This window comes from Diabrotica virgifera, chromosome 8, assembly GCF_917563875.1.
Source record: "Diabrotica virgifera virgifera chromosome 8, PGI_DIABVI_V3a".
Lineage (NCBI taxonomy): Eukaryota > Metazoa > Arthropoda > Insecta > Coleoptera > Chrysomelidae > Diabrotica > Diabrotica virgifera.
In genome coordinates, this window is record NC_065450.1 from 51216807 (window position 1) to 51239918 (window position 23112).

Genomic DNA, 23112 nt, shown 5'->3' on the forward strand with positions numbered 1-23112 from the left:
AATATGCCGAGTGTTAAATAAATGGTGTGATAAAATAAAACAACATATACCTTCATAGATCAATCGTTTTTAACGATTGAACTGATCGAACACATCTCAATTCCAAGCAGAGGCGAGAAGTGATTTTAATGCCTTCTTCTTCTTCTTCAGGTGCAATCTCCGCTACTGAGCTTGGTAATCATCATAGCTACTTTAATTTTTGAGGCAGTAGCTCTAAATAGTTATTTTAAGCTGCATCCAAACCATTCTCTCAGGTTCTTCAGGCATGAAATTCGTCTTCTTCCGATGCTTTTTCTGCCCTCTATCTTTCCTTGCATTATGAGTCGCAGGATGCCATACTTCTCGCCCCGCATCACATGTCCGAGATACTGTAGTTTTCTTTCTTTAATTGTAAGTTCAATTTCCTTGTCTTTAAATATTCTTCTCAGTACATCATTGTTCGTAACTCTATCTACCCAGAAAACCCTCACAATTCTTCTATATGTCCACATTTCAAAGGCGTTAAGTCGTCTCATTGTCTCTACATTTAACGTCCATGATTTCACTCCATAGTAAGTACACTGTATACGTAACATTTTGTAGGCGTACTTTAAGAGCTAATGTTAAATCTTTGCTACATAGGACCTTTTTCATTTTTATAAAATTAGAACGTGCTTTTTCGATTCTGACTTTGATTTCTGCAGTGTAGTCATTATTTTCTGTTATAAGTGTTCCTAGGTAAGTGTACTTTTTTATTCTTTCGATCTGCTGGCCCTCTACTATCAAGATTTCGTTAGTATTAAGGTTGTTTTTACTGATTTTCATAAACTTCGTCATTTTAATATTTAGAGAGAGCCCGTACTCCCTACTACACCTTACTATTTTACTCATGAGTCTTTGCAGGTCTTGTAAACTATCGGACATTATTACTGTATCATCTGCATATCTGATGTTGTTAACTAAGACTCCATTTACCCTTATGCCGACTGTTTCATCTTCCAGAGTTTCTCGCATTACCTCTTCAGAATAAGCGTTAAATAATAGAGGTGATAGTATGCAGACTTGCCTGACTCCTCTCGTTATTTCCATTTCTTCAAATGTTTCTTTTTCAGTTCTTACTATTGCTCGCTGTTTGTAATAGAAGTGTGTTATTAGTCTTAAATCTCTTTCATTCAGCAAATTTTAAAGCCAGCAAATGGCAATGTTTACTGCTTCTACAGACGGATGGAAATTAATTCGAATTTAATTTGAAAATATCTTAAATAAATGAAAAATTATTTCATAGTTTTGTAAAACTTCTTGTTTACATTTCCATTATAGTTGCTAATTTATTTACTAATGTTTTTAATATATTTAGGAAAACGTTGTCAAGAATGCAAACCAGGATACTTCAACCTTCAATACGACAACCCATTCGGATGCACTCCGTGTTTCTGTTACGGCCATTCTTCCAGTTGCAAATCTGCTATAGGTTATTCCAAATATGCCATCGAGTCTTCATTTTCACGAAACAACGAAAAGTGGGCATCGGAAGATATTTATGGAAGTCCTTCAACCATAAAATACGATTCTTTCACCCAAAGTGTGGGTGTGAGAGCGGTAGGCGAAGATATCGTGTATTTTGTAGCACCGCATCGGTTTTTGGGAGACCAACGGGCCTCTTATAATCAAGTATTGGAATTCGTGTTGAGGATTGGGGATAACAGACCAGTTCCTTCAGCTACCGATGTGATTATTGAGGGTAATGGGGAGTCTGTTACGAATACTATATTTTCCCAACAAAACAGACTGCCTTCAACACAGGTATACAACATGTTCAATTTAATATCCATCTATAACATAAATATATTACAGATGGAAATAAAATCGTAACTAGAGCAAGTTAAAAAATTCAAAATAAAGATTAGGCACCTAACGGCAAAAGTTCTGCACCACCAAAAATTATACTCGTTTTGGTAGTTGACTTTCTCGTGAAGGGATTAACGGATTCCGCTACATTTTATTTTATTGAAGTTATACTTTTTTAGGCGCGATTGGGAAAAATGTTGCTATTAGTTCAGAGAAATAAGGAAAAAAAATATCGTGTTGGTTACACATCCCCCTCCAGGCTGAAACCAAATTTTTCGAGTAATATGGTCATCTATAATAATAACCTATATGTTTCCTGCAGCCGATTTTGATGATATACATAGTTATAAACAAATGAAGATCAAAAAACGGTAAATTTTCGCTTTTTTCGTCTCTTACTAAAAAATTGGGCATTTTAAACAAATTTGAGAGTAATAAACTCATAAACCGTATAAAAAACTTCCAATATGGCGTTCGCTGAATATGTCTATCCTTATTGGTTACTTAGAAAATTGCCAAATAAATCATAAATTTTGAGTTTTTATAAATATTCATAACTTATGTAAAAATTAACTTAGAACCTTCTTATTACATGGAATGCTGAGACTTATGGTGCTTAAATTACACGCTAAATTCCAAAGCAATTGGTCAAATAGTTTAAAAGTTATTTAATTTGTTTATCCAAAATTAATTTTTTTTGCAACACTGTAAGTCAGAAAATGATGAAGTTACAGAAATATTTTGGATAGTTTATGAAAGAAGAAAATTTACAGTATTAATTTAATTTAAAAAAAATGACAAAAAATAATTATAGATATTGCAAAATAATTTTGCAAAAACATGTGAATTAAAAAAATGGGGGGGCTAACTTTGTCCCTAAATGTCCTAGAACAGTTGTGTTTCTTTCTAAATGTGTATAAAAATTCAGTCTTTCTAAATATGAAAAAATAATTTTTCTACGGGTAACGGTTAAAAAGTTATTCTAATTGTTTATAAGTAAGCAAAAAATGGACATGTTTTTGCAAAATAATTTTACACTGTTTAAAATTATTTTTTGTCATTTATTTTTAATTAAGGTAATAGTATAAATGTTCTTCTTTCATAAACTGTCCGAAGTATTATTGTAACCTCATAATTTTCTGACTTATAGTGTTGCAAAAAAAATGAATTTGGGAAAAATAAATTAAATAACTTTTAAACTATTTGACCAATTGCTTTGAAATTTAAAATATAATTTAAGTACAAGAAGTCTCGGCATTCCGCGTAATAAGAAGATTCTAAGTTAATTTTTACCTAAGTTACGAATATTTATAAAAACTCAATATTTATGATTTATTTTGCAATTTTCTAAGCAACCAATAAGGTTGGACATATTCAGCGAATGCCATATTGAAGTTTTTTATACGATTTATGAGTTTCTTACTCTCAAATTTGTTTAAAGTGCTTAACTTTTTGGTAATAGACGAAAAAAGCGATAATTTACCGTTTTTCGATCTTCATTTGTTTATAACTATGTACATCATGAAAATCGGCTGCAGGAAACATATAGGTTAATAATATAGATGTCCATAATACTCAAAAAATTTGGTTTCGGCCTGGAGGGGGATGTGTCACGAGGAAAACCTTATTTCTCTGGACTATATTGGAAGTAAATGTAAATGTAAATGTGATCGAATTCATCAAAAATTGTTAGCCCTACAAGCAGGACCTCAATTTTTGACCCTTCGCTTCGTTATTGAACGTATTCGCTTCGTATACTAACCAGATACGAAGCGAATACGTTCGATAACGAAGCGAAGGGTCAAAAATCGAGGTCCGATCATTCGCTATCTGTACACTAAACAGATACGAAGCGAATACGTTCGATAACGAAGCGAAGGGTCAAAAATCGAGGTCCTGGTACGTTATATGTTCGCTCTGATTGGGCATTCCAATGATATAAAAAAAATTATTCAATATGGCGGCTGTGGTTAAAGATTGTGTTGTTGTCATTTTTACTTATGGTTATGGTTGTTAAGTTGTGTTTTAAAACTTGTGAGAACAGAGACAAAAATGAGTTATAGTTGTACTATGTAAGTGTAAATGTTTTTTTTATTATAGGATATTTACTACATGCAATCAATACATAAAAATTATAAGCATGTTTGTTGTTTGTCCAAAGGGGTGTATGTATATATTTGGATTTGTTATCCAGTGATAACAAAGGCTCCACTAGTCTCTTAAATTATTGAACTGTGCCCTGTAAGGGTAAGTACTTCACTGCACTGCACTACACTTCACTTCACTGCTGCTTAGAACCTATATGGTAGCTCCAATGTGCTTTGTGCCTCTTCAGTCTCCGAGTCTGCTCACTATTATCTAGCAGGTTCAGTGCAAGATTATTTGGGTGGTTTTCTAATTTTACCAAATAGCGGCTGCTGTATTCACTTACTATCTCCTTTACTGTGGCTACTTGGAGATCGTCACGGATTTCTCTGTTTGGTATAAACCAAGGTGCATTGGTTATGGTCCGTAGTACCTTCGACTGGAAGCGTTCCAATATCTCTAAGTTTGAGTTTGCAGCCGTACCCCATAGTTGTACACCATATGTCCATATTGGTTTTAAGGCTACTTTATTCACCAATTATTTGTTTTTAAATTAAGTTTTGACTGTCTTCCCAATAGCCAGTAGTATTTGCTGAGTTTCAAGCCAAGTTGTTTTCTTTTGTTAAAAATGTGCTTTCTCCAGGTCAGTCCTTTGTCCAAGTGCATCCCTAAATACTTGACGCTGTCAGATTGAGGCAGATCTTGTCAGGGCCCCCGTAACCGGGCGTGCAACCCCTTCGGACGTAACCCCAAAGGGGCGCCAAACCGAAGGTTTCGTAAATAAGAAATATTTATTTTAAATGAGGTAATCATTTTTTATATACAATTTTAATTATTTCATGAACTGCTAGAGAACTCTCAAAAATCAAATATTGTGTTATTACTGAAAACATCATTATTCCCGTCCTGAAATGTTGAACTTACTTCGTCAAAAATATATTACATTTTGTTGTTCCTTCCTAATTTTTCTCTTTGAAGTAGATTGAATTACGCTTGGCATACCAACAAATCGATTTTATACGTGCTCCACACTCTCACCGAGGTTGAACAAGTACGAGAGTGTAGACGGCCACCTTGTGTAACTTTGCCTCAGTTCGTTCTACTTCCATTTTCTGTCGGTATGGCGCGTCCGAGTCAAAGGGATCTTTGTCGGTATCGCACCGCTTGAATGTGTTCCTCGCGAAGTAGAACGAGTGTGTAGAGAGGAACTTCGGACTTCCGTCAACTTTGGCGAAGTAACTTCGCCGAGAGTCTGGAGCCCGCGTTGTAAAATAAAGCGACACTCAAAATAGTCAAATAAACATCAAATCACACTCCCTGACGAGTAGAAACATAAATTAACACCCACAAAACGCAACTTAGCAGTTTTACTCCAACAAAACACAACTTGCTGGATCAAGCAGTTTTACTCATATAAAGTCAATCTTTTACTCGAATTTATGATAATTACCCTTAAGTAAACAAATATTCTATGAATTATGATTATGTATTTGACTTGAGTATCTTTTCCCTTCTCGTCTATGCGTTTATTAGGCACAAACATTATTTACTGTTACTGGTGAAGGGGTGGTTTCCTGCAGTGAAAAGTTTAAAATTTTATTTTATATTGGTGTTAATAGTTATTACCTACGACTAGGTATTATTGCAATATCCGTTGGGTTTGTTCTGCCCTGATTTTAAACTTTTGTTTTCGTGTAAAAAAATATTGGACAATCTTTTTTATTTGTTGTTATTTTAAGTGGTGTGGAAATTAAATTAATTGTGAAAATGTTAAGTATCAAAATCATTGCATAGAATAATAATAGGTTTGTTCTAGCATCAGTTTCAAACGGTTTGAAACCATCAGCGAATAGTGGACCAGCGCGAGTAGAGGGGATAGCACTGGTGACTGTATTATGTTCTGTCACTGACCAACTGTTTGCTGACGGTTTCTGACTAGTTTGCTAGAACAAACCTAAAAATTCATTTTAAATAGTTATAATCAGATTTCCTCTAATAAAATCCACAATTTACAATTTATTCGAAAAAAAAAAGAAAATAATTAAGACATTGTGTCTGCGTAACTTGGAACCATATGGTAAACTTTTTTATTATTAATTTTACGGAAAAAATTTATTCTTCATAAAATGCTTTGCATAGTGTAAAAACTAAAATGGAACCTAATATAAAACTGTGTCAATCTTATGAGTATCAAAAATATGAATTTCGATCAAGAGTACCTTATATTTCACAATATCGAAAATTATTATTAGAAAAAGTTATTTGGAATTAATTAAAAACTATGTTTTAATATGCAATTATATCCTTTTAATTGAAATACATAATATACCCAACGTCCTTTTCATCTAGTACGAATAATGCGATAATTCTTTTATTGTTATTGAATTAATTAATTAATAATAATAAAAGAATTATAACATTATTTGTAATAAATGAAAAGGGCGTTGTTGAAAAGTAAAATTACTGTACGATAAAAAGGTCTTTCAAAATAGCTTTGCATGGTCTAAAATCTAAGATGCAACCATCAAAACATCAATTTTTTTAAATTTTATAATATGAGATATGTATATGTAAAAAATATGAGTTTCGATCAAAGGTAAAGTGCCTTTTTAGATCACAATATATGAGGCCTTTAGAACACAAGGGGTATAAGTGACAAGTTTTGAGAAAACAATGTTCAAAGTTCTAGATAAATTTTAAAAATCTAGGTATATAGGAACTACTTACAGTAGGAAAAATGAAAGAATGCCCATGAAGGAACATATAAAACACGCTGTATTTTCCTTTCACCGTGTCACACAAACAATTGGCCAGCGCCAGTACATGTAATAATAATTATTACATGTACTTGCGCTGGGCAATTTTCTTTGTGACACGGTGACAGGAAAATACAGCGTGTTTTATATGTTCGTTTATGGGTATTCTTTCATTTTTCCGACTGTAGCATGTTTTCAATGGCATGTCATTTTTGATCATTTTATTGTTAGTTTATGTAAAAAGTTTGAAGCCACCATGTTTTATAAGTGTTTGGGAGTCCATTTTTGTATTTACAATCTGATTTTCTAAAATTGTCACTTATACTCCTTGTATTCTAAGGGCCTCATTTCAATTAGAAGGACGTAATTGCATATAGAAACATAATTTTTAACGCTGAACAAGTTTTCATAACAACTTTTCAATATTCTGAAAAATAAACGTACGTTGCTCTTGACCGAAATTCATATTTTTTGACATACCTCGTATAAGATTCATAAAATTTGATATTTGATGGTTGCATTCTGAGTTCTAGACAATGCAGAACTTTTTATGAAGAATAACTTTTTCTCGTAAAATTAATAATAAAACAGTTTCCCATATGGTTCCTAGTTATGTAGACACCCTGTATAAAATTTGTTTGAAAACTTTGAAATATCAAAATATTATTGTTTATCGAATAACAACGTATGAGTTATTTTTGATTATCTTTACGTATATTCTACAGTTTAAAGTTTGGTGCGTTCCTCCCCACTCACCATGTATAGTAGATTTAAAGGGCGCTAAAATATGTCCCGCACGCGGGCGCCAATCAGCGTTGCGGGGGCCCTGGATCTTGTCCATTTAGTGTAACAGATGGCACTGTACCTCTGCATTTGGTAAATGTAACCTGCACTGATTTTACTTCGTTGATAATTCTCCAGTTTCTTGTCCAGTCCTGAATTTTCACTAGATGTCGTTGGAGAATTCTTGCGGCTATGACTGGGTCTTTGTGTTTAACCATTATCGCTTTATCGTCTGCAAAGGAAGCTGTGATTGTTTGATTGCTTATAGTATGATAGAATTTATTCAAAAAATGACATAACCCAGACATCCAAGGTGAAAGTTATCCTCCAACATCAAATTGTTCTATATGGTCCATATAATGTTCAGAACAAAGTCACACCTTTTTGAGCGTCGGGTTTGGGGGGGGAGGGGGAGAAGTCGGTATATTCGTAGTCTTTTACTATTTTCGTCAATATTTCTAAAACTATGAGGTTTAGCATGAACGATGTTCTATACAAAAATGTTCTACATTAAATTTGAAATAAAAAAGGCCCTATACATAATCCTTCTAAAATGAACGATTCCAAAGTTACGGAGGTAGTATAGTATAATTGGTCCAAAAAAAGGCCTAACCCAGACATTCAAAGTAAAAGTTTTCCTCCAACACCAAATTGTTCTATATGGTCCAGATAATGTTCAGTAAAAAGTTACACCATTTTGAGCGTCCGGTTTGGGGGGAGATGGGGGAGAAGTCGGTAAATTAGTAGTTTCTTTACGTTTTTCGTCAATATTTCTAAAACTATGTTTATGCGTAAACAATGTTCTATACAAGAATGTTCTACATACAATTTAAAACAAAAAAGGTCGTATACATAATTGTTATAAAATCAAAGGTTCCAGAGTTACGGATTGTGAAATGTGGAGGTTTTTACGTTCATTTTAGAAGGATTATGCATAGAGCCTTTTTTGTTTCAAATTTAATGTAGAACATTTTTGTATAGAAGGTTGTTCATGCTAAACCGCATAGTTTTAGAAATATTGACGAAAAACTTAAAAAACTACGAATTTACCGATTTCTCCCCCCTCTCCTCCCCAAACCCGACGCTCAAATTGGTGTGACTTTTTTCTGAACATTATGTGGACCATATAGAACAATTTGGTGTTGGAGCATAACTTTCACTTTGGATGTCTGGGTTTGTATCTAGTTATACCATACTATTACTGGAAGATCAGCTGTGTACATAAGATAGAGAAGTGGACCAAGAACACTGCCCTGTGGTACCCCTGCCTTTATCAATGTGATTTCTGATGTTGTCTGTCCGTACCTTACAGTAAAATATCTTTCTTTTAGGTAGGATTCCATAATAATGTACAGTGTGTGGGGAGTGATTTTTTTAATTTAAACAGTAATCCATCATGCCAAACCTTATCAAAGGCTTGACTCACATCTAAGAAAGCAGTCGTGCAGTAACTTTTTGCTCAAATGCTTCATTTATTTCGTCCACTACTCTGTGTATCTGTTCAATTGTGCTATGATCCTTTCTGAATTCGAATTGGTGTTCAGGAATCAGGTGGTTTTCTTCTATTATGGGAGTCAGTCGGGTTACGAGTAGCTTTTCTAGGAGTTTACCAAAGACGGGCAGCAGGCTGATTGGTCTGTATGAAGTTACTTCATTTATTGGTTTTCCAGGTTTCGGAATAAGTATAAGCTCGGCAACTTTCCACTGGGCATGGAAGTGTCCTAATCGTAGCACTGCGTTGAATATTGTTGTTAATAGCACGATCCCTTTTCTTGGGAGCTCTTTAATAAGACGGCCTTTGATCAGATCAAACCCTGAAGCCTTATCTGGATTTAAGTTTCTTCTAATTGTCTCATGTACCTCTTTGACTTTGAAGAGTTTTGGAATTTGGGATATTTGATGTGGACCTCCACGAGTTTCTTTGATTTTAGCTTCTATTTCAGGCGTATTTTGCGATGGAAGAGGTTGAAAGACTTCCTCCAGATATTCTTGGAAGGTATTTGCTTTTTCCTCATCAGTGCGTGCTTATGTTCGATCTCTTTTACGAATTGGTGGAGTTTGCTCATTTTGTCTTTTTAAGTTCCTAACTGCTTTCCATAACGAATAGTCTGTATCTTCTGTACCTGTCAGATTTTCTAAGTATTCGTTAATTGATGCATTCTTTATATTGTTTATAAGCTCTTTCAATTCTATAAAGGCTTTGTCATAATTTCTCCTGTTTGTCGGGTGTCTATTACGCTGCCAAATCCTTCGGAGTTTTCTTTTTTCAGCTATTTTCTTTTTTATTATTACTGGGCAGTGTTGATTTTTTTTGTGATTTGATATTTCTGGTGTTGCATTTTTCGCAGCAGTGTGGATGATGTTTGTTAAGTGATTTACTGCAGTTTCAATTTCTGTTTTTGTTTTTAATGATATTTTAAGTCAATTTCTGCATTAATTTGGTTTTTATATTGTTCCCAATGGGTATTCTGGTTGAACAGCATTACAGAAAGTTCTTTTTCTATAATTGTGGCACTAACGTGTGCTATTATTGGTGTAAGTGTAAATATGTGTAAGTATATACACATCTTTATTTTAGATTTTTTCATTGGTATTTACACTTTTAGGCAAAGGTTTACTCAAACTTCTTTTAACACCTTGATTTTGGATAGAATTTCCTCGACGGCAAGAACGGAGTTGGTGCCTACGTGGAGGCTATTTAAATAGCGAAAGGTACATTAGAGAAATTGTTTGTTTCTTTGAACACGTTGTTCTTTCGCACCTTATATAATAAATATCATCTTAATGCATGATAACGCAAGGCTCCACGTATTGTGTGTCATTCTCTCCTCATTCCTTGAGCTCTTGTCAGGTCGTGGTGAAACTCTAAATATTGTTAACTTGTTGTCTCCATTGGTTGCGATCCCGTAGCAGATGGACGGCTTTATCGCTTATACTATGTTGGTGACCTTAAATCAATACTTTCGCTTGCAACTCTAAAACCGGAAATCCGATGTCAAATGTCTCATCTTTAATACCATCCTTGAGTTATAAGCTTTCATTCGACACCCCATTTGTTATTCTATCTGTATTAATAACGGAGGAGTTATATTCGCGGACGGACAGACAGACGGACAGACACTCATAAAACCGGAAGTATATATATGTTCCCGTCTTGCGAAGGCGCGTCGAATAATCTATCACTTGTTCTTTTCCGGTGACTTTAAAACAGTACTTCCGGTCGCATTTCTAAAACCGGAAGTACTTGGTCAAATTTCTCACCTTTAGTACAATCATTAGATTAAGCTTTCATTCGACACCTCATTTGTCATTATACCTGGTATAATTACGGAGGAGTTATATTCTTGGACGGACGGACAGACAGTCATGAAACCAGAAGTATATATTTGTTCTCGTTCACTTGTACTATTCCGGTGACTTTAAAACAGTACTTCCGGTTGCATTTCTAAAACCGGAAGTCCTAGGTCAAATTTCTCACATTTAGTACCATCCTTGGATTAAGCTTTCATTCGATACCTCATTTGTCATTCTACCTGGTATAATTACAGAGGAGTTGAGTTTACGGACGGACAGACGGACGTGGATAATTCAACGTTTTCACATTTTTTCAAAATTGGGTGAATACAAAATGGCATAATTTTTGATGGTGCAAAATTTTGGCGGTTAATTATATAGCCTAACTTGTATATGTACAATTATATGATTTCTTTAAAACACAATTTTAAAGAAAATGAAATAGTCTAAAACATGTTTAAGACCGTTTTCTTATTTTATTTTTTTAATATACATACGTGGACGGTCCGATAAGTCCTTAGCCTTCAAAAGAAAAACGGAAATTTTGGAAAAGTGGCGATTGATTTCTGAACGTAGTCTCCTGTTAGCTCGATACACTTGAATCAGCGACGCTCCACATTCCTTAACCCGTCTGAAGAATAGCTTTTCTCGAGGTCTGCAAAGTGGGCAACTGTGGCGGTGATGAACTTATAATTCGATTTAAATTTCTGCCCGGCGAATGATTTTTTTAAATTTGGAAACAAAAAGAAGTCGTACAGGCCCAAATCTGGAGAATATGTTAGATGGAACAGCAGTTTTTAGCCCAATTCGACCAATTTGTCCATGGCGATGGCGGAGGTGTGAGCCGGACGTTGTCTTGGTGGAAGAGTTTTTTTCTTCCACAATTGGGACTGTTTTTTTTTTAATTCAGCGTGGAATCGGGCCAATAATGCGGCATAGTAGAGCCCTGAGATCGTTTTTTCCTTTTCCAGGAATTGGATATAGATCACACCTTATGAATCTCAGAAAATGGTGGCCATCTCCTTTCCGGCCGATTGGACAGTGTTCGCCCTCCTCGGAACACGTTTACGGGGTGACGCCCGCTGTATCCACTGTTCCTTGGTCTCTGGTGTATACCAGTGGAACCGTGTTTAGTTGACGGTTACGAAACACCATAGAAACTCATTTGGATTACGCTTAAACAGCATAATGTATTGCTCTGAAGTGGTCTCATGGTTGAGTTTATTATTCTGAGTTAGAAAATGCGGCAGCCATCGCGCCGACAGCTTTTTTATGCCCAAAATTTTATGCAGGATATGACCAACGACATCTTTTGAGATGCCTACTGTCTCAGCTATCCCACGCAGCTTCAGTTCGCGGTATCGCAATACGTGATCGTGTTCTTCTTTCACGTCATCCTAAGTGGTAGCCGTTTTTGGGGTAACTGGGAGTGACTTATCAAAAACCGACGAGCCACCACGTTGAAACTCGTTAAACCAATTTTTGACGGTTTGCATCGAAGAAGAAGAGTTACCGTTTACAGAATTCAAGCACTTTTTGATTTCGCTGTGGGATTTCCCATCTAAAAACCAGAGTCGAATCACCGACTGATATTGCTCTTTTTTCATTTTTGTAAAATCCCCAAACACGCCCGCTAACACATGCGGTCAAAACAAAACTACGAGTCGGATTTGGCTGATATTTTTCCATAGGCCGTGTACAAGAATGTATTACACGATGGTATATTTCTCTTGGCACAGTGGCGCCATCAGACGGAGACGCTAAGTACTTATCGGACCACCCTAGTAGGACAGTTATTTTTGTCAGTAGTGTAATAAAATTTATAAACAAGATCAAAGTCAAACCTTACTTGACTGCTTAATATTTCTGAAGCATATTTAAATGTGACAAAAGAAAAAATAATTATTCGTTTTTAAGAATATTAAATTAACGTAATTAAGAATATTATAATAATCACTTTATAGAAATAATATATCTGCTTTGCTTTTACAGGCACAGAAATTTAGTTTCCGTCTCCACGAACATCTTGATTATGGCTGGCAACCAAGCCTTTCACCAAGAGCTTTTATTTCCATATTGACCAATATTACTGCAATCAAAATAAAGGGGACGTATACTCCAGACGGGGTTGGGTATTTGGATGATGTTAAACTAGAAACTGCTGTAAGAGGAGTTGCCGGGGAACCAGCTCACTGGATCGAATCCTGTGACTGCCCAACAGGTAATTATTATTTAGATACTTCTTCTTATACTTGTTGTAGATCTGTTGATCTGATAATTCTGACCTTGAAGTATTTCTTGAGAGGTAGACTGCCAGCTATCTTTCCATCTTTTTGGTGGTCTCCCTGGTGGACGCTCAGCTGGTTTTCTTTCTAGCGCAATTCTTGGTAGTCTGTACTCCTCCATTCTTTTTACATGACTGAGCCATTCTCTTCGTCGTGAACTACACTCCATGTGACTACATCTTGCACGCCACATTGTTCTCTGATGATGTTGTTTCGTATTCTATCCCTTCTTGTCTTCCATGCTATTGCTCTTAGTGTCTTCATTTCGGCTGTGCGTAGCATGCTTTTGGTTTTATTGGTGTCTTCTTTTGCTTCAATACCATAGGTCATAACAGGTCTGATGCAAGTTTTATAAATTCTAGCTTTGCTGTCCATTCTCATATATGGGTTATTCCAGACCACATCTCTCAAACATCCTGGCACGACTGCGGCCTCGTTTATTTACCTTCTTAGGTCTCTGGCTGGGCCATGGTAACTTGATAAATCTACACCTAGATATTTGAATTGGTTTAGCTTTTCTATGGGTTTCCCCTCTTCCACGAGCTTGCATCTAATTGGATCTTTCGCAATCGTAATGCATTTTGTTTTCTGCGTGGATATGTTCATGTTGAGTCGTCGAAATGCTTCATAGAATCTATAAAGTTGTCTTTGTAGGTCATCCTCATCCTCTGAAATTAAGGCTGCATCATCCGAATAGCACACTATACTAATTCTACTGTGACCGAGTCTGTATCCTAGTTGTAGCGATTCCACATCTTCTATTATTTCATCCATTAGCATATTAAATAGAAATGGGCTGAGGCTGTCTCCCTGCCTGATTCCCCTTGGTGTTGGTATGTTAGCCGTAGTGGTGTCGTTTGTTTAAATTGTTGTCGTGTTGTTCATTTGTTTTATGACTTCCACACTGCTTGCCGGTACCCATTTTTGCTTCATTCTATCTAATACATCGCTAAGTCTGACTCTGCCAAATGCTTTTGTTAAGTCTATGAAGCAAATATATTATGCGGGTTTGTTATATTCTATCGACTTCTCTTTCACTTGTTTCATGACAAATATTGCGTCCGTCGTCGACCTTTCTTTTCTGAATCCTTGCTGTTCTTCTCTGTTCTTTATCTGTGATTCCAATTTATCCTTGAATAATTTGAGTATGCCTGTAAATAACTTCATTGTCGTATATTTAAGAGAGTAATTCCTCTGTAGTTGTCCGGACATGTTCTTTGTCCTTTTCTTAAAAATCGGTACTGTGATACTGGTATGCCAATCTTGTGGTATCTCTGCTCTGTCTAAGATTTTGTTAAACAATGTGTGAGACAATAAGTGAGTTCCTGACCGCCGTATTTCAGCAATTCGTTCGGTATTTCATCAGTACCTGACGATCATCTATTCTTTAAGATCTTCATTCTCGCTTCTACTTCAGTTTCTTTAGTGATAGTGGAACCTCGATAAGTCGGCCCCCGATAACCCGGAAGTCCGGCTAACCCGGACCGATTTTCATCAGACAAACATTTTAACAATAAAAATGTATGTAATATAATATTTGAGAGATAATGTGTATTTGTGTAATTTGAACTATACGATAGTAAAAATGACTCATGCCACACGGCGGCAGAGCGACGTTCATTTTCTCGGATTATCGGAAACAACAGACACCTGTATTCCTATATTTATTTCAAACTGTCTTAGCATTGTTTAAAAAAGACTAAAAGACTATTTAAAAAATTCTTTTTTAAACAATGGTCTTAGGTCTTAGTCTACACTGTTCTTAGATAACATAACATCGTTCCGATTGTGACAGCATTGTGTCAGATTTTTACCAAGAAATTAACAACACTCTATACTCTATACAACTATACGTAATTTAGATGTGTACTGTGCATATATATTTCATGATATTTCAATTATAACGGAGTTTATAACGGAGATTTTTGATATCCCGGATCGGCCGCGGTCCCGATTAATCCGAGTTATCGAGGTTCCACTGTACCTGTGTTCTGTTTTCTGTTCGCTGAAGTATTTTTCCCATGTCTCACTCGGTATCCTCTTTGTCTGTACAAATTTATTTATTGGTTTTTTCTGTTTTTCAGCATTTTCCAAACTTTCATCTATGCGCCATAGATGTCATGATCCATGTCATTTGTGAATTTGATCCAATGCTCTCTTTTTATTGCTTATATTCGCGAATTTATTCTGTTTCTGGTTTATATGTAGATGGCGCGTTGTTCCTGCGTTCCGAAACTTTTGTAACACAGATAGCATTTTCTCTTTTGTTCTGCGAGTTCCTTGACTTCTTGACAGATCCAGATACTTTCTGCACAAATAAGGAAGTAAAACCTATGTATATACAGCACAACTGGCCTTAAAGACCCATGGTTTAGCTTTAGCTATTGCTCGTACGTACAGCTCTGAATCGTTTTCAACACAAATATTTGATTTATGGTGGATCTGTCCTTTCTGAATCATCGCTGGTATTCACCAACCTGCTCGTTTTAAGTGCCTTTCTGTCTACTTATTGGCCTCTGGCATATACCTTATTTGTTACATCTAAGAAAGTGAATCTATATATCTATCTATTGCCCTTCATTTGTCCAAAGTTGAACGTAGGCCTTCCCCTTATTTTTCCACTCTTCTCAGTTCTGTGCTAATCCTGTCCATCTGGTTCCTCCGTATCTTTTTAGGTCATCCGACCATCTCATCTGTGCTCTGCCCTTTACTCTTTAATGATCCCAAAGTCTCCAGTGAGTTATCGCTTCATTACATTTTCCGTCTCTTTGTCTGCTGTTTTTCCATTAGCGAGTAAGAAAGAGAAAATTTGTGAGAAAAAGTGAAACCAGGTAGTATATAATTCTTTAAGTTGCATAAACATACAATGGATCTAAACATTCTAGTTATTTTTGAACTATTGCAGGATACATCGGCCAGTTTTGTGAATCATGCGCTCCTGGGTACCGACATTCTGCAGCATTTGGAGATCCGTTTCTACCTTGTGTACCTTGCGACTGTAATAACCACGCAAGTATTTGTGATTCTGAAACAGGCAAATGCATTTGTCAACATAACACCGTAGGAGAAAATTGTCAGTTTTGTGCTCGAGGTTACTACGGAAATGCATTAAAAGGTGAGTCTGAATTAACATTACATTTAATCTTAACTTACTTAACTTTAATTACTTTTTTCTATCCAAGCGTGGTCATTTCAGGTGTTCAGCCCAGACCCGGGCGCAGATTATTGCCTTGGTGTTAGTTTTTCAAAGGTCGTCCGTCGTGCACGGAGACAGGTATTGGTTACACTGGTGCTTAAGGTGTCATTTTCATCGAGCTAGTCCCATCTTGCTCTGTTGGTCTTCATAGCGGCCACTCCCGGTCTCATTTGGTTTAGCATTGATCATGTACTCCAGTCGCAGTTCAAACCAGTCAATGTATATTGTTTCGGATGTTAGGTACCAGGCTGAAGACTCCACGGGAATGCAATTGAGAAAACCTTTCTTAGATTTCAGACGCATGTTATCGTATGAGTGCTCTTCCGCACCAAACATTATGTATGTTTTCAAATGACTGTCTGCAAAGCACGGTGCACTTCTAGGTTCGTTTTGCAGCTCCGGTCAGTCGATTCTAGCACACTGACATAGTTTCTCTAGTCGCGTTGTTTTTAGGCACCCTGTTGCTATTCGGTATGCTTCGTTTAGGGCAACGTTCACTTTCTTAGCATGTGCCAATCTTCTTCAAACTGGGCATGCATACTCGCCTGTGGACAAGCTAAGAGCCTTGGCTGTAGTTAGGAGGACGTTTTGCTGGGCACCCCATTTAGAGTAGTGGAGTCTGCGAAGTAGGTTGTGCTTTATAAGTTAGTGTTCTGGTCAGCTTTGCTACGAGGTATATTGGTTGCTCCATGTGTTCCAGGACATGTAGCAGCTTCTACGAACAGAAACTGAGAGTTAAATACCAAACTCCGGTATATATTAAGAACTATAGGACACCGCATGCACAAACAGAAGAGTTAAACCGACAAGTACAAAATTTAAGAGACCAAAGGATCATAGAACCGTCTACATCAGAGTACAACAGCTCGGTAGTGCTGGTACCGAAAAAATCTATAGGTGGAAATAAATCATGGAGGTATGCATAGACTTTAGACAACTGAACAAGAAAATAGTCACAGATAAATTCCCATTACCGAGAATAGACTCGATATTAGATCAACTAGGAAGAGCAAAATGGTTTTCAGTTATAGACTTAATGTCAGGTTTTCACCAAATACCTTTAGAAAAATCATCGAGAAAATACACATCGCTTAGCACGGAGAATGGAGCATTTCAATTTACCAGATTACCTTTTGGATTAAACGTAAGCCCGAATAGCTTTTTAAGGATGATGTCAATAGCGTTTTCAGGATTAACACCGGACAAAGCATTTCTTTACATGGACGATATAGTAGTAATAGGAATATCAGAAAAACTTCACTTAGACAATCTGAAAAAGACATTCGAGACATGTCGAAAATTCAATTTGAAACTTAACCCAGGAAAATGTCAAGTTTTTAGAAGAGAAGTCACATATTTAGGACATGATCTTTCTCAGGACGGAGTATCACCAGATAAAGCAAAATATGCAACGATTGAACAATACCCGACGCCTAGGACATTAGAAGAGACTAAAAGATTCGTAGCATTTTGTAATTACTATAGACGTTTTATTCAAAATTTTGCGGAAATATGCAGACCATTAAAGAGATTATCGAGAAAAGGGGTAGAATTTTTTTGGTCAGAGGAATGTGAAGAAGCATTCAATAAGCTTAAATCATCTCTGATTAAACCACCAATCTTAAAATATCCAGATTTCCATAAACAATTCATCCTAACGACAGACGCATCCAACGAGAGTTGTTCAGCAATAAGTCAAGACTATAACGGAATAGACCTACCGATAGCGTACGCATCAAGAAGTTTTAGTAAAGGAGAATGTAATAAACCTTTAATCATTAAGGAATTACTAGCGATTCATTGGGGAATTAATCATTTCAAATGTTATTTATATGGAGCACCAACATTTTTAGTAAAAACGGATCATAAACCACTATCGCATTTATTTTCAATGAAGGAACCAACCTCAAAACTCACGAGGATCAGATTAGATTTAGAGGAATACGATTTCGAAATAGAGTATATAACAGGGGAAAATAACTACGCTGACAGCCTTTCAAGAATAACATTACATCAACTAAAGAACTTATACATAGATAACACTCATATACTAGCTATAACAAGAGCTCAAGCAAGAGAAAAGGAAAAAGAATCAAGACAAACGAAGAAAGTAAACTCACACTACAGCAGGAAGCCCCCAAACAAACAGTAAGAAAGTACTAAATAATTTAGAGGCGCATAAACTACCAATTTTGTCCTTTGGAGCAGAACTTATCTCACCAAGACTGAGCATTAGGGCCAAAAACAAAATAAAATGCAGCAAGAGCATAGCCACGATTCAGCAAGAGCATAGCCACGATATCAGCATCTAAAATAAGAGCAAGACATATTCATTTAATTTTTAAATGTCTTACAAAACAAACATCACGTTTGTTGTTAAATAATTAGGTGACACCGATTACTTAACACAAGTGCACTAGTTTTCAATAACGCTTTATGAGCTATTCAATATTATTCATAATCCACGGCCAGGCCGTGTCAGCATTAAAAACATCAACACTTTTCTAATTTATTTATAGATACAAAAAAGCATCGCGGATCATTATTTTATCAATTATCATTCGTGATTCAGATACATTATTAGATAGTTAGACCTCGAGCACACCAACTAGTTACTGCCATATCTAGTAGTGATCAATAAACATGGTATGAACAAATAGTGTTTTAACAAATCTACCCTCTCCTCAGGGTAACTACCCCGTAAAATAAGGAGTTTCTTTATATTGGTATTCGTTCTCCGTTCCATTTAATCTTTAGCTTTCTTTTTACCTCTCTCGATCTTAGGTGGGAAGAGCGGACTTGGTTTTTGGTGGGGTTAAGCTTTAGCGAGTTCTAGTGGCAGTTATCGTTTCCTGTATAATGAAATATACGTTATCCTGTATAATGAAATTAAATGTTTATAATATCGTAGAGGTAATGACTTAAATCTTTTAGGTACCGTAAACGACTGCCAACCCTGCGATTGCCCAAATAACGGACCTTGTCTCCAAATTGACGACAACACTGTTATGTGCACCGAATGTTCCACAGGTTATAACGGGCCTCATTGTGATGTTTGTGCCGATGGTTATTTTGGTGATCCTACTGGTAGATACGGAGATGTGAGACCTTGCCAGCCATGCCAATGTAACAAGAACATAGATACCAATGCAATTGGTAATTGTAACACAACTACTGGAGAATGTCTTAAGTGTATATTTAATACTGGAGGCTCTAAATGTGAAGTTTGTTTACCAGGTAAGACTATAACAGGTTCTTTTCCATGGATAAAAACTATTATTCATAATGTATTAAACTCAGTAGAAATTATTGATTTTAAATACATAACATAAAGTCGTATTTAAAGCTATAATATTCACAATACTATTTACTTTTCCTTCCTTTTAACTGTACAAGGGAAAGAGATAAGTTCGAAAGCAAAAAATTCCAATTACAAGTACAATACACACTCCGGGTTTTATCTCATTTGAACAATACTGTACCTTGGTTAGTTGGGATAGATCCTAGACCGCCAATTCGGCGTGTTTCATTAACTCAAAGCTCCTGGATTAGTGGTACATATGTAGCTTCATTTGCGAATCTCCTACCAATGATATATGAAGCAGCCTAGCATGTTGACGATTCGCCAGTATGAACTTAGTCATAGTTTTCTCTTCGAGGGGCTTTCCCCCCAGACCCTTTTGTAGAGCTATATATTTGGCTCTACTTTTGCCATTTTCTATAGGAGGTGTGACCTTTAGAGTGATTATCATTTGCTTCTCCTTTCGTTTTCACGGTTGTCGGTCTTTTAAGGAAGAGGATATCTCTCTCCGGAGAGTTTGACCGTTCTCCCCTTGCTTCCTTCTTCTGGAAGAAGAAGGAAGATATCTTCTTTCTCCTGGCATCATTTGGTCTGATGATGATCCGACCAAATCCGAAGAAGGGTCTGAAGTTTAATTTCTCCAAGGATTGAAAGTCCAGATATTTCCTGGACTAGATTTCTCGCAATGCAGTACTTTCCAGTCCTGCATCCCCAGGTCCTGATTCATCTTCTTTAGTCTGTGAGAATTTTTTCGGCAGACATGGGTTGAGGAGTCATTTAGTTGCCCTAATTAGCCATTTTGAGCTTTTTTTGTTCACACATATTAGTTGAAGCCATCCGGGCCCATGTGAGCAGCCGTAGAATTTAACTTCTGGCCCATCTTCGGGTAAATCCTGGACGACTTGTGAAATAGCTTTCTGCAGCCTCCTAAGATTACCATTAGCTGTACTGTGTAGTCAGGGTGAATTACTCCTAGCTTTGTAATTCATCTCCTTGATTTGGGATCGTTTTATCTGCGAACCCTAAGGGTAAGCACAGAACAAGTAAGTCGCGGTGGAGCTGTAGCTGTCGGTCGCGGTCGATGTCGACATCCATGTAAAACAAACACATTGTAATGAATGGAAGCGAACAGAGCAGGTAAGTCGCGATGGAGGTTTAGCGCGATGCCATCGAGGAGGTTTACATCGATGCTTTTGAAAATAAAATGAGTTTGTTTTACATGGATGTCTACTGCGCGGCCTACAAGGATGCTTTTCTGTGATTGGTCCGTTCGAAGCCAAGTTGTCATTAACTGCGCTATCTGAGTTGATACTTTTTATAATATAATCCCTTTTTTGTATTCAGTTTATTTTTGAATTTCTAAAGTAATTAAATTCAGTAAATTTTTGAAGTATGAAGGAGGATCTGATTATTTACAGCTGACATTTCTTCGACATTTCGTCACTATCATGACTTGACTGACACAACATCGCAAAAGCACAGTCTTTTTGTCATTCAAATTTCATTAAACTAATTCACTTGATAGTGGTTCTAGCTCGACTGACAGCGCAGGTGACCTCCTTGCTATGTGCTGTCGACATCGACCGCGACTTAACTAGTGGCATCTACCGCGAGCTACACATCCACCTCGACTTACTTGTTATGTTCTTACCCGTGATTGCATTTGACCTGATTCTTTTCTCAGGACTTTTAGTAAAAGGGGGTTTATCTTCTTCTTTCTCTTTCTCTTTCTCTTTCTCTTTCTCTTTCTCTTTCGGAAGTTTTATTGCTTGTTGTACCTCTACTAGAGCTTTCAATTAGGGTGTTCCTAATTTCAGACGTCGTTGTACCTGTTTCCGTTTCGCCCCACTTAGTCTCTTCCTTTTTCCCTCGAGTATATTGTATAGGCATACTATGATCAGCTTTTCTTCTACTTTGGAGATTTTTTTTCAGGAGTTCTTTTTCCTGAACATACATTTTTCTTTTATTTTTACTGCTAGTTCCATACTGTTTCCACGACTACCTAGGGAATAAATGTCCACTCGCTCAGAGCCGCGAAATAAGGCTTCTTACAATCAGAGATGGTATCTGGAGAGAACAATTCGAGATCACGTATCGTGTGGTCATGCATCATTCACACACAGTCTCACACTTTGGATTACGAGTTATTTCCTCTGGTGTTCTCCATCGCTGGAAGGATGGATCTTTTCTTGATTGTACTCGGAGTGTAGGATAGATGCATATAATAGATATGACGGTAATGCCGTTGACTGAGAATGTGGCTGAGACGACCAGATGGTCTTCCGTTTGAATTTACGCCAGGGGTGGTGGTTAGGGAATGAGTTAGAGACTTAGAGAAGAGCTGCACTCACCTAGGTCAAATGACTGTAGGTGAGTAGAGGGCTTTCCAAGTCCGGTTCTAAACCGCGCTTATCTCCCCTGGCAGTCCTTATTTTGTCCCTTCACGCTTGCCCCCCAGAAATTAGCGGCCGTGACCGGACAAGAGCACGACTGCTTCTCCATTAGCCCCACAGGGAGAATGAAATTATATAAAACATATGTCCACAATACTGGGTTGGGATCAAGTATGGAACCAAGCAAATATCTTTGAAACGAAAAGAACAATATTTATGAAACTTTGCATGCAAGTACAGTGACGCAAAAGGCATCTGTTGCCATATTTTTTGTTACTACTCCACTTCCGGTTTCACCGGAAATACCCTTAACTTATTTAATTTAAATGGGACACCCCGTATATTTTTGCGGATTTTAAAAGAACTTGCTATTTAATTCTTACATACCAAATTTGGTAGAAAAAATTTGTTTAAAAGTGTCTATAGATAATTTTTTGTACTAATACAACGTAGTAGGAAATAAACGAGTACCATCTATACTGTAGACTAAAATTGTTGTTTACATGCACTGCATGACTTATTTGAATTTAGTATAGTAGGTAAAACTGTTACTGAACTAATTGACATAAATAAGTTGTATTAAAAATGGTTCATTTAAGTGAAAAAGATCGTATTGAAATATTAATAATCGGTTATGGTGAATTTTCATTTTTTGGAAGTGAATTTTCCAAATCGATGGATTGAACGTATGGGATTCATAGAGTGGCCCGCTCGTTATCCGGACTTCGACCCGTTAGATTTTTTTCTTTGGAGTTATCTAAAATCACGTGTTTACGTTAGGCGACCAACATGCTTGCAGGATTTGAGACAAAGAACAATTGATGAATGTGAACTAATACGTGGAGAAATCTTGCAAAAAGTGACTCACGAATTTATTTATAGGCTTGCACGTTGTCAGGAGATAAACAGCAAATATTTTCAACATTTGAAATTATTTTTTTTATTTTTAATATCATTGGTCTAACGTAAATAAATTAACCTATTTTTTAACTTTAAAGAGATTTATTTCTTGTTTTAATAGTTTTTTCTTCCAAACTTAGTATGTATGAATTAAAAATAACAAGTTCTTTTAAAATCTGCAAAAATATACAGGGTGCCCCATTTAAAGTAAATAAGTTAAGGGTATTTCCGGTGAAACCGGAAGTGGAGTAGTAACAAAAAATATGGCATGAGATGCCTTTTGCGTCACTGT

The 23112-nt window shown here is 36.4% G+C and overlaps 1 protein-coding gene across 6 annotated transcripts in view; it reads left to right on the forward strand.

Annotated features, from left to right (window-relative positions):
* Positions 1-23112, forward strand: part of LOC126890664 (laminin subunit gamma-1-like) — a 260245-nt gene that overhangs the window by 203917 nt on the left and 33216 nt on the right. For all 6 annotated transcript variants that reach the window (XM_050659781.1, XM_050659784.1, XM_050659782.1 and 3 more), the window contains 4 exons: positions 1337-1782; positions 12738-12966; positions 15936-16145; positions 19161-19463. In XM_050659781.1, the coding sequence (XP_050515738.1) occupies positions 1337-1782; positions 12738-12966; positions 15936-16145; positions 19161-19463 (1188 nt within the window). The remainder of the gene's footprint in view (positions 1-1336; positions 1783-12737; positions 12967-15935; positions 16146-19160; positions 19464-23112) is intronic.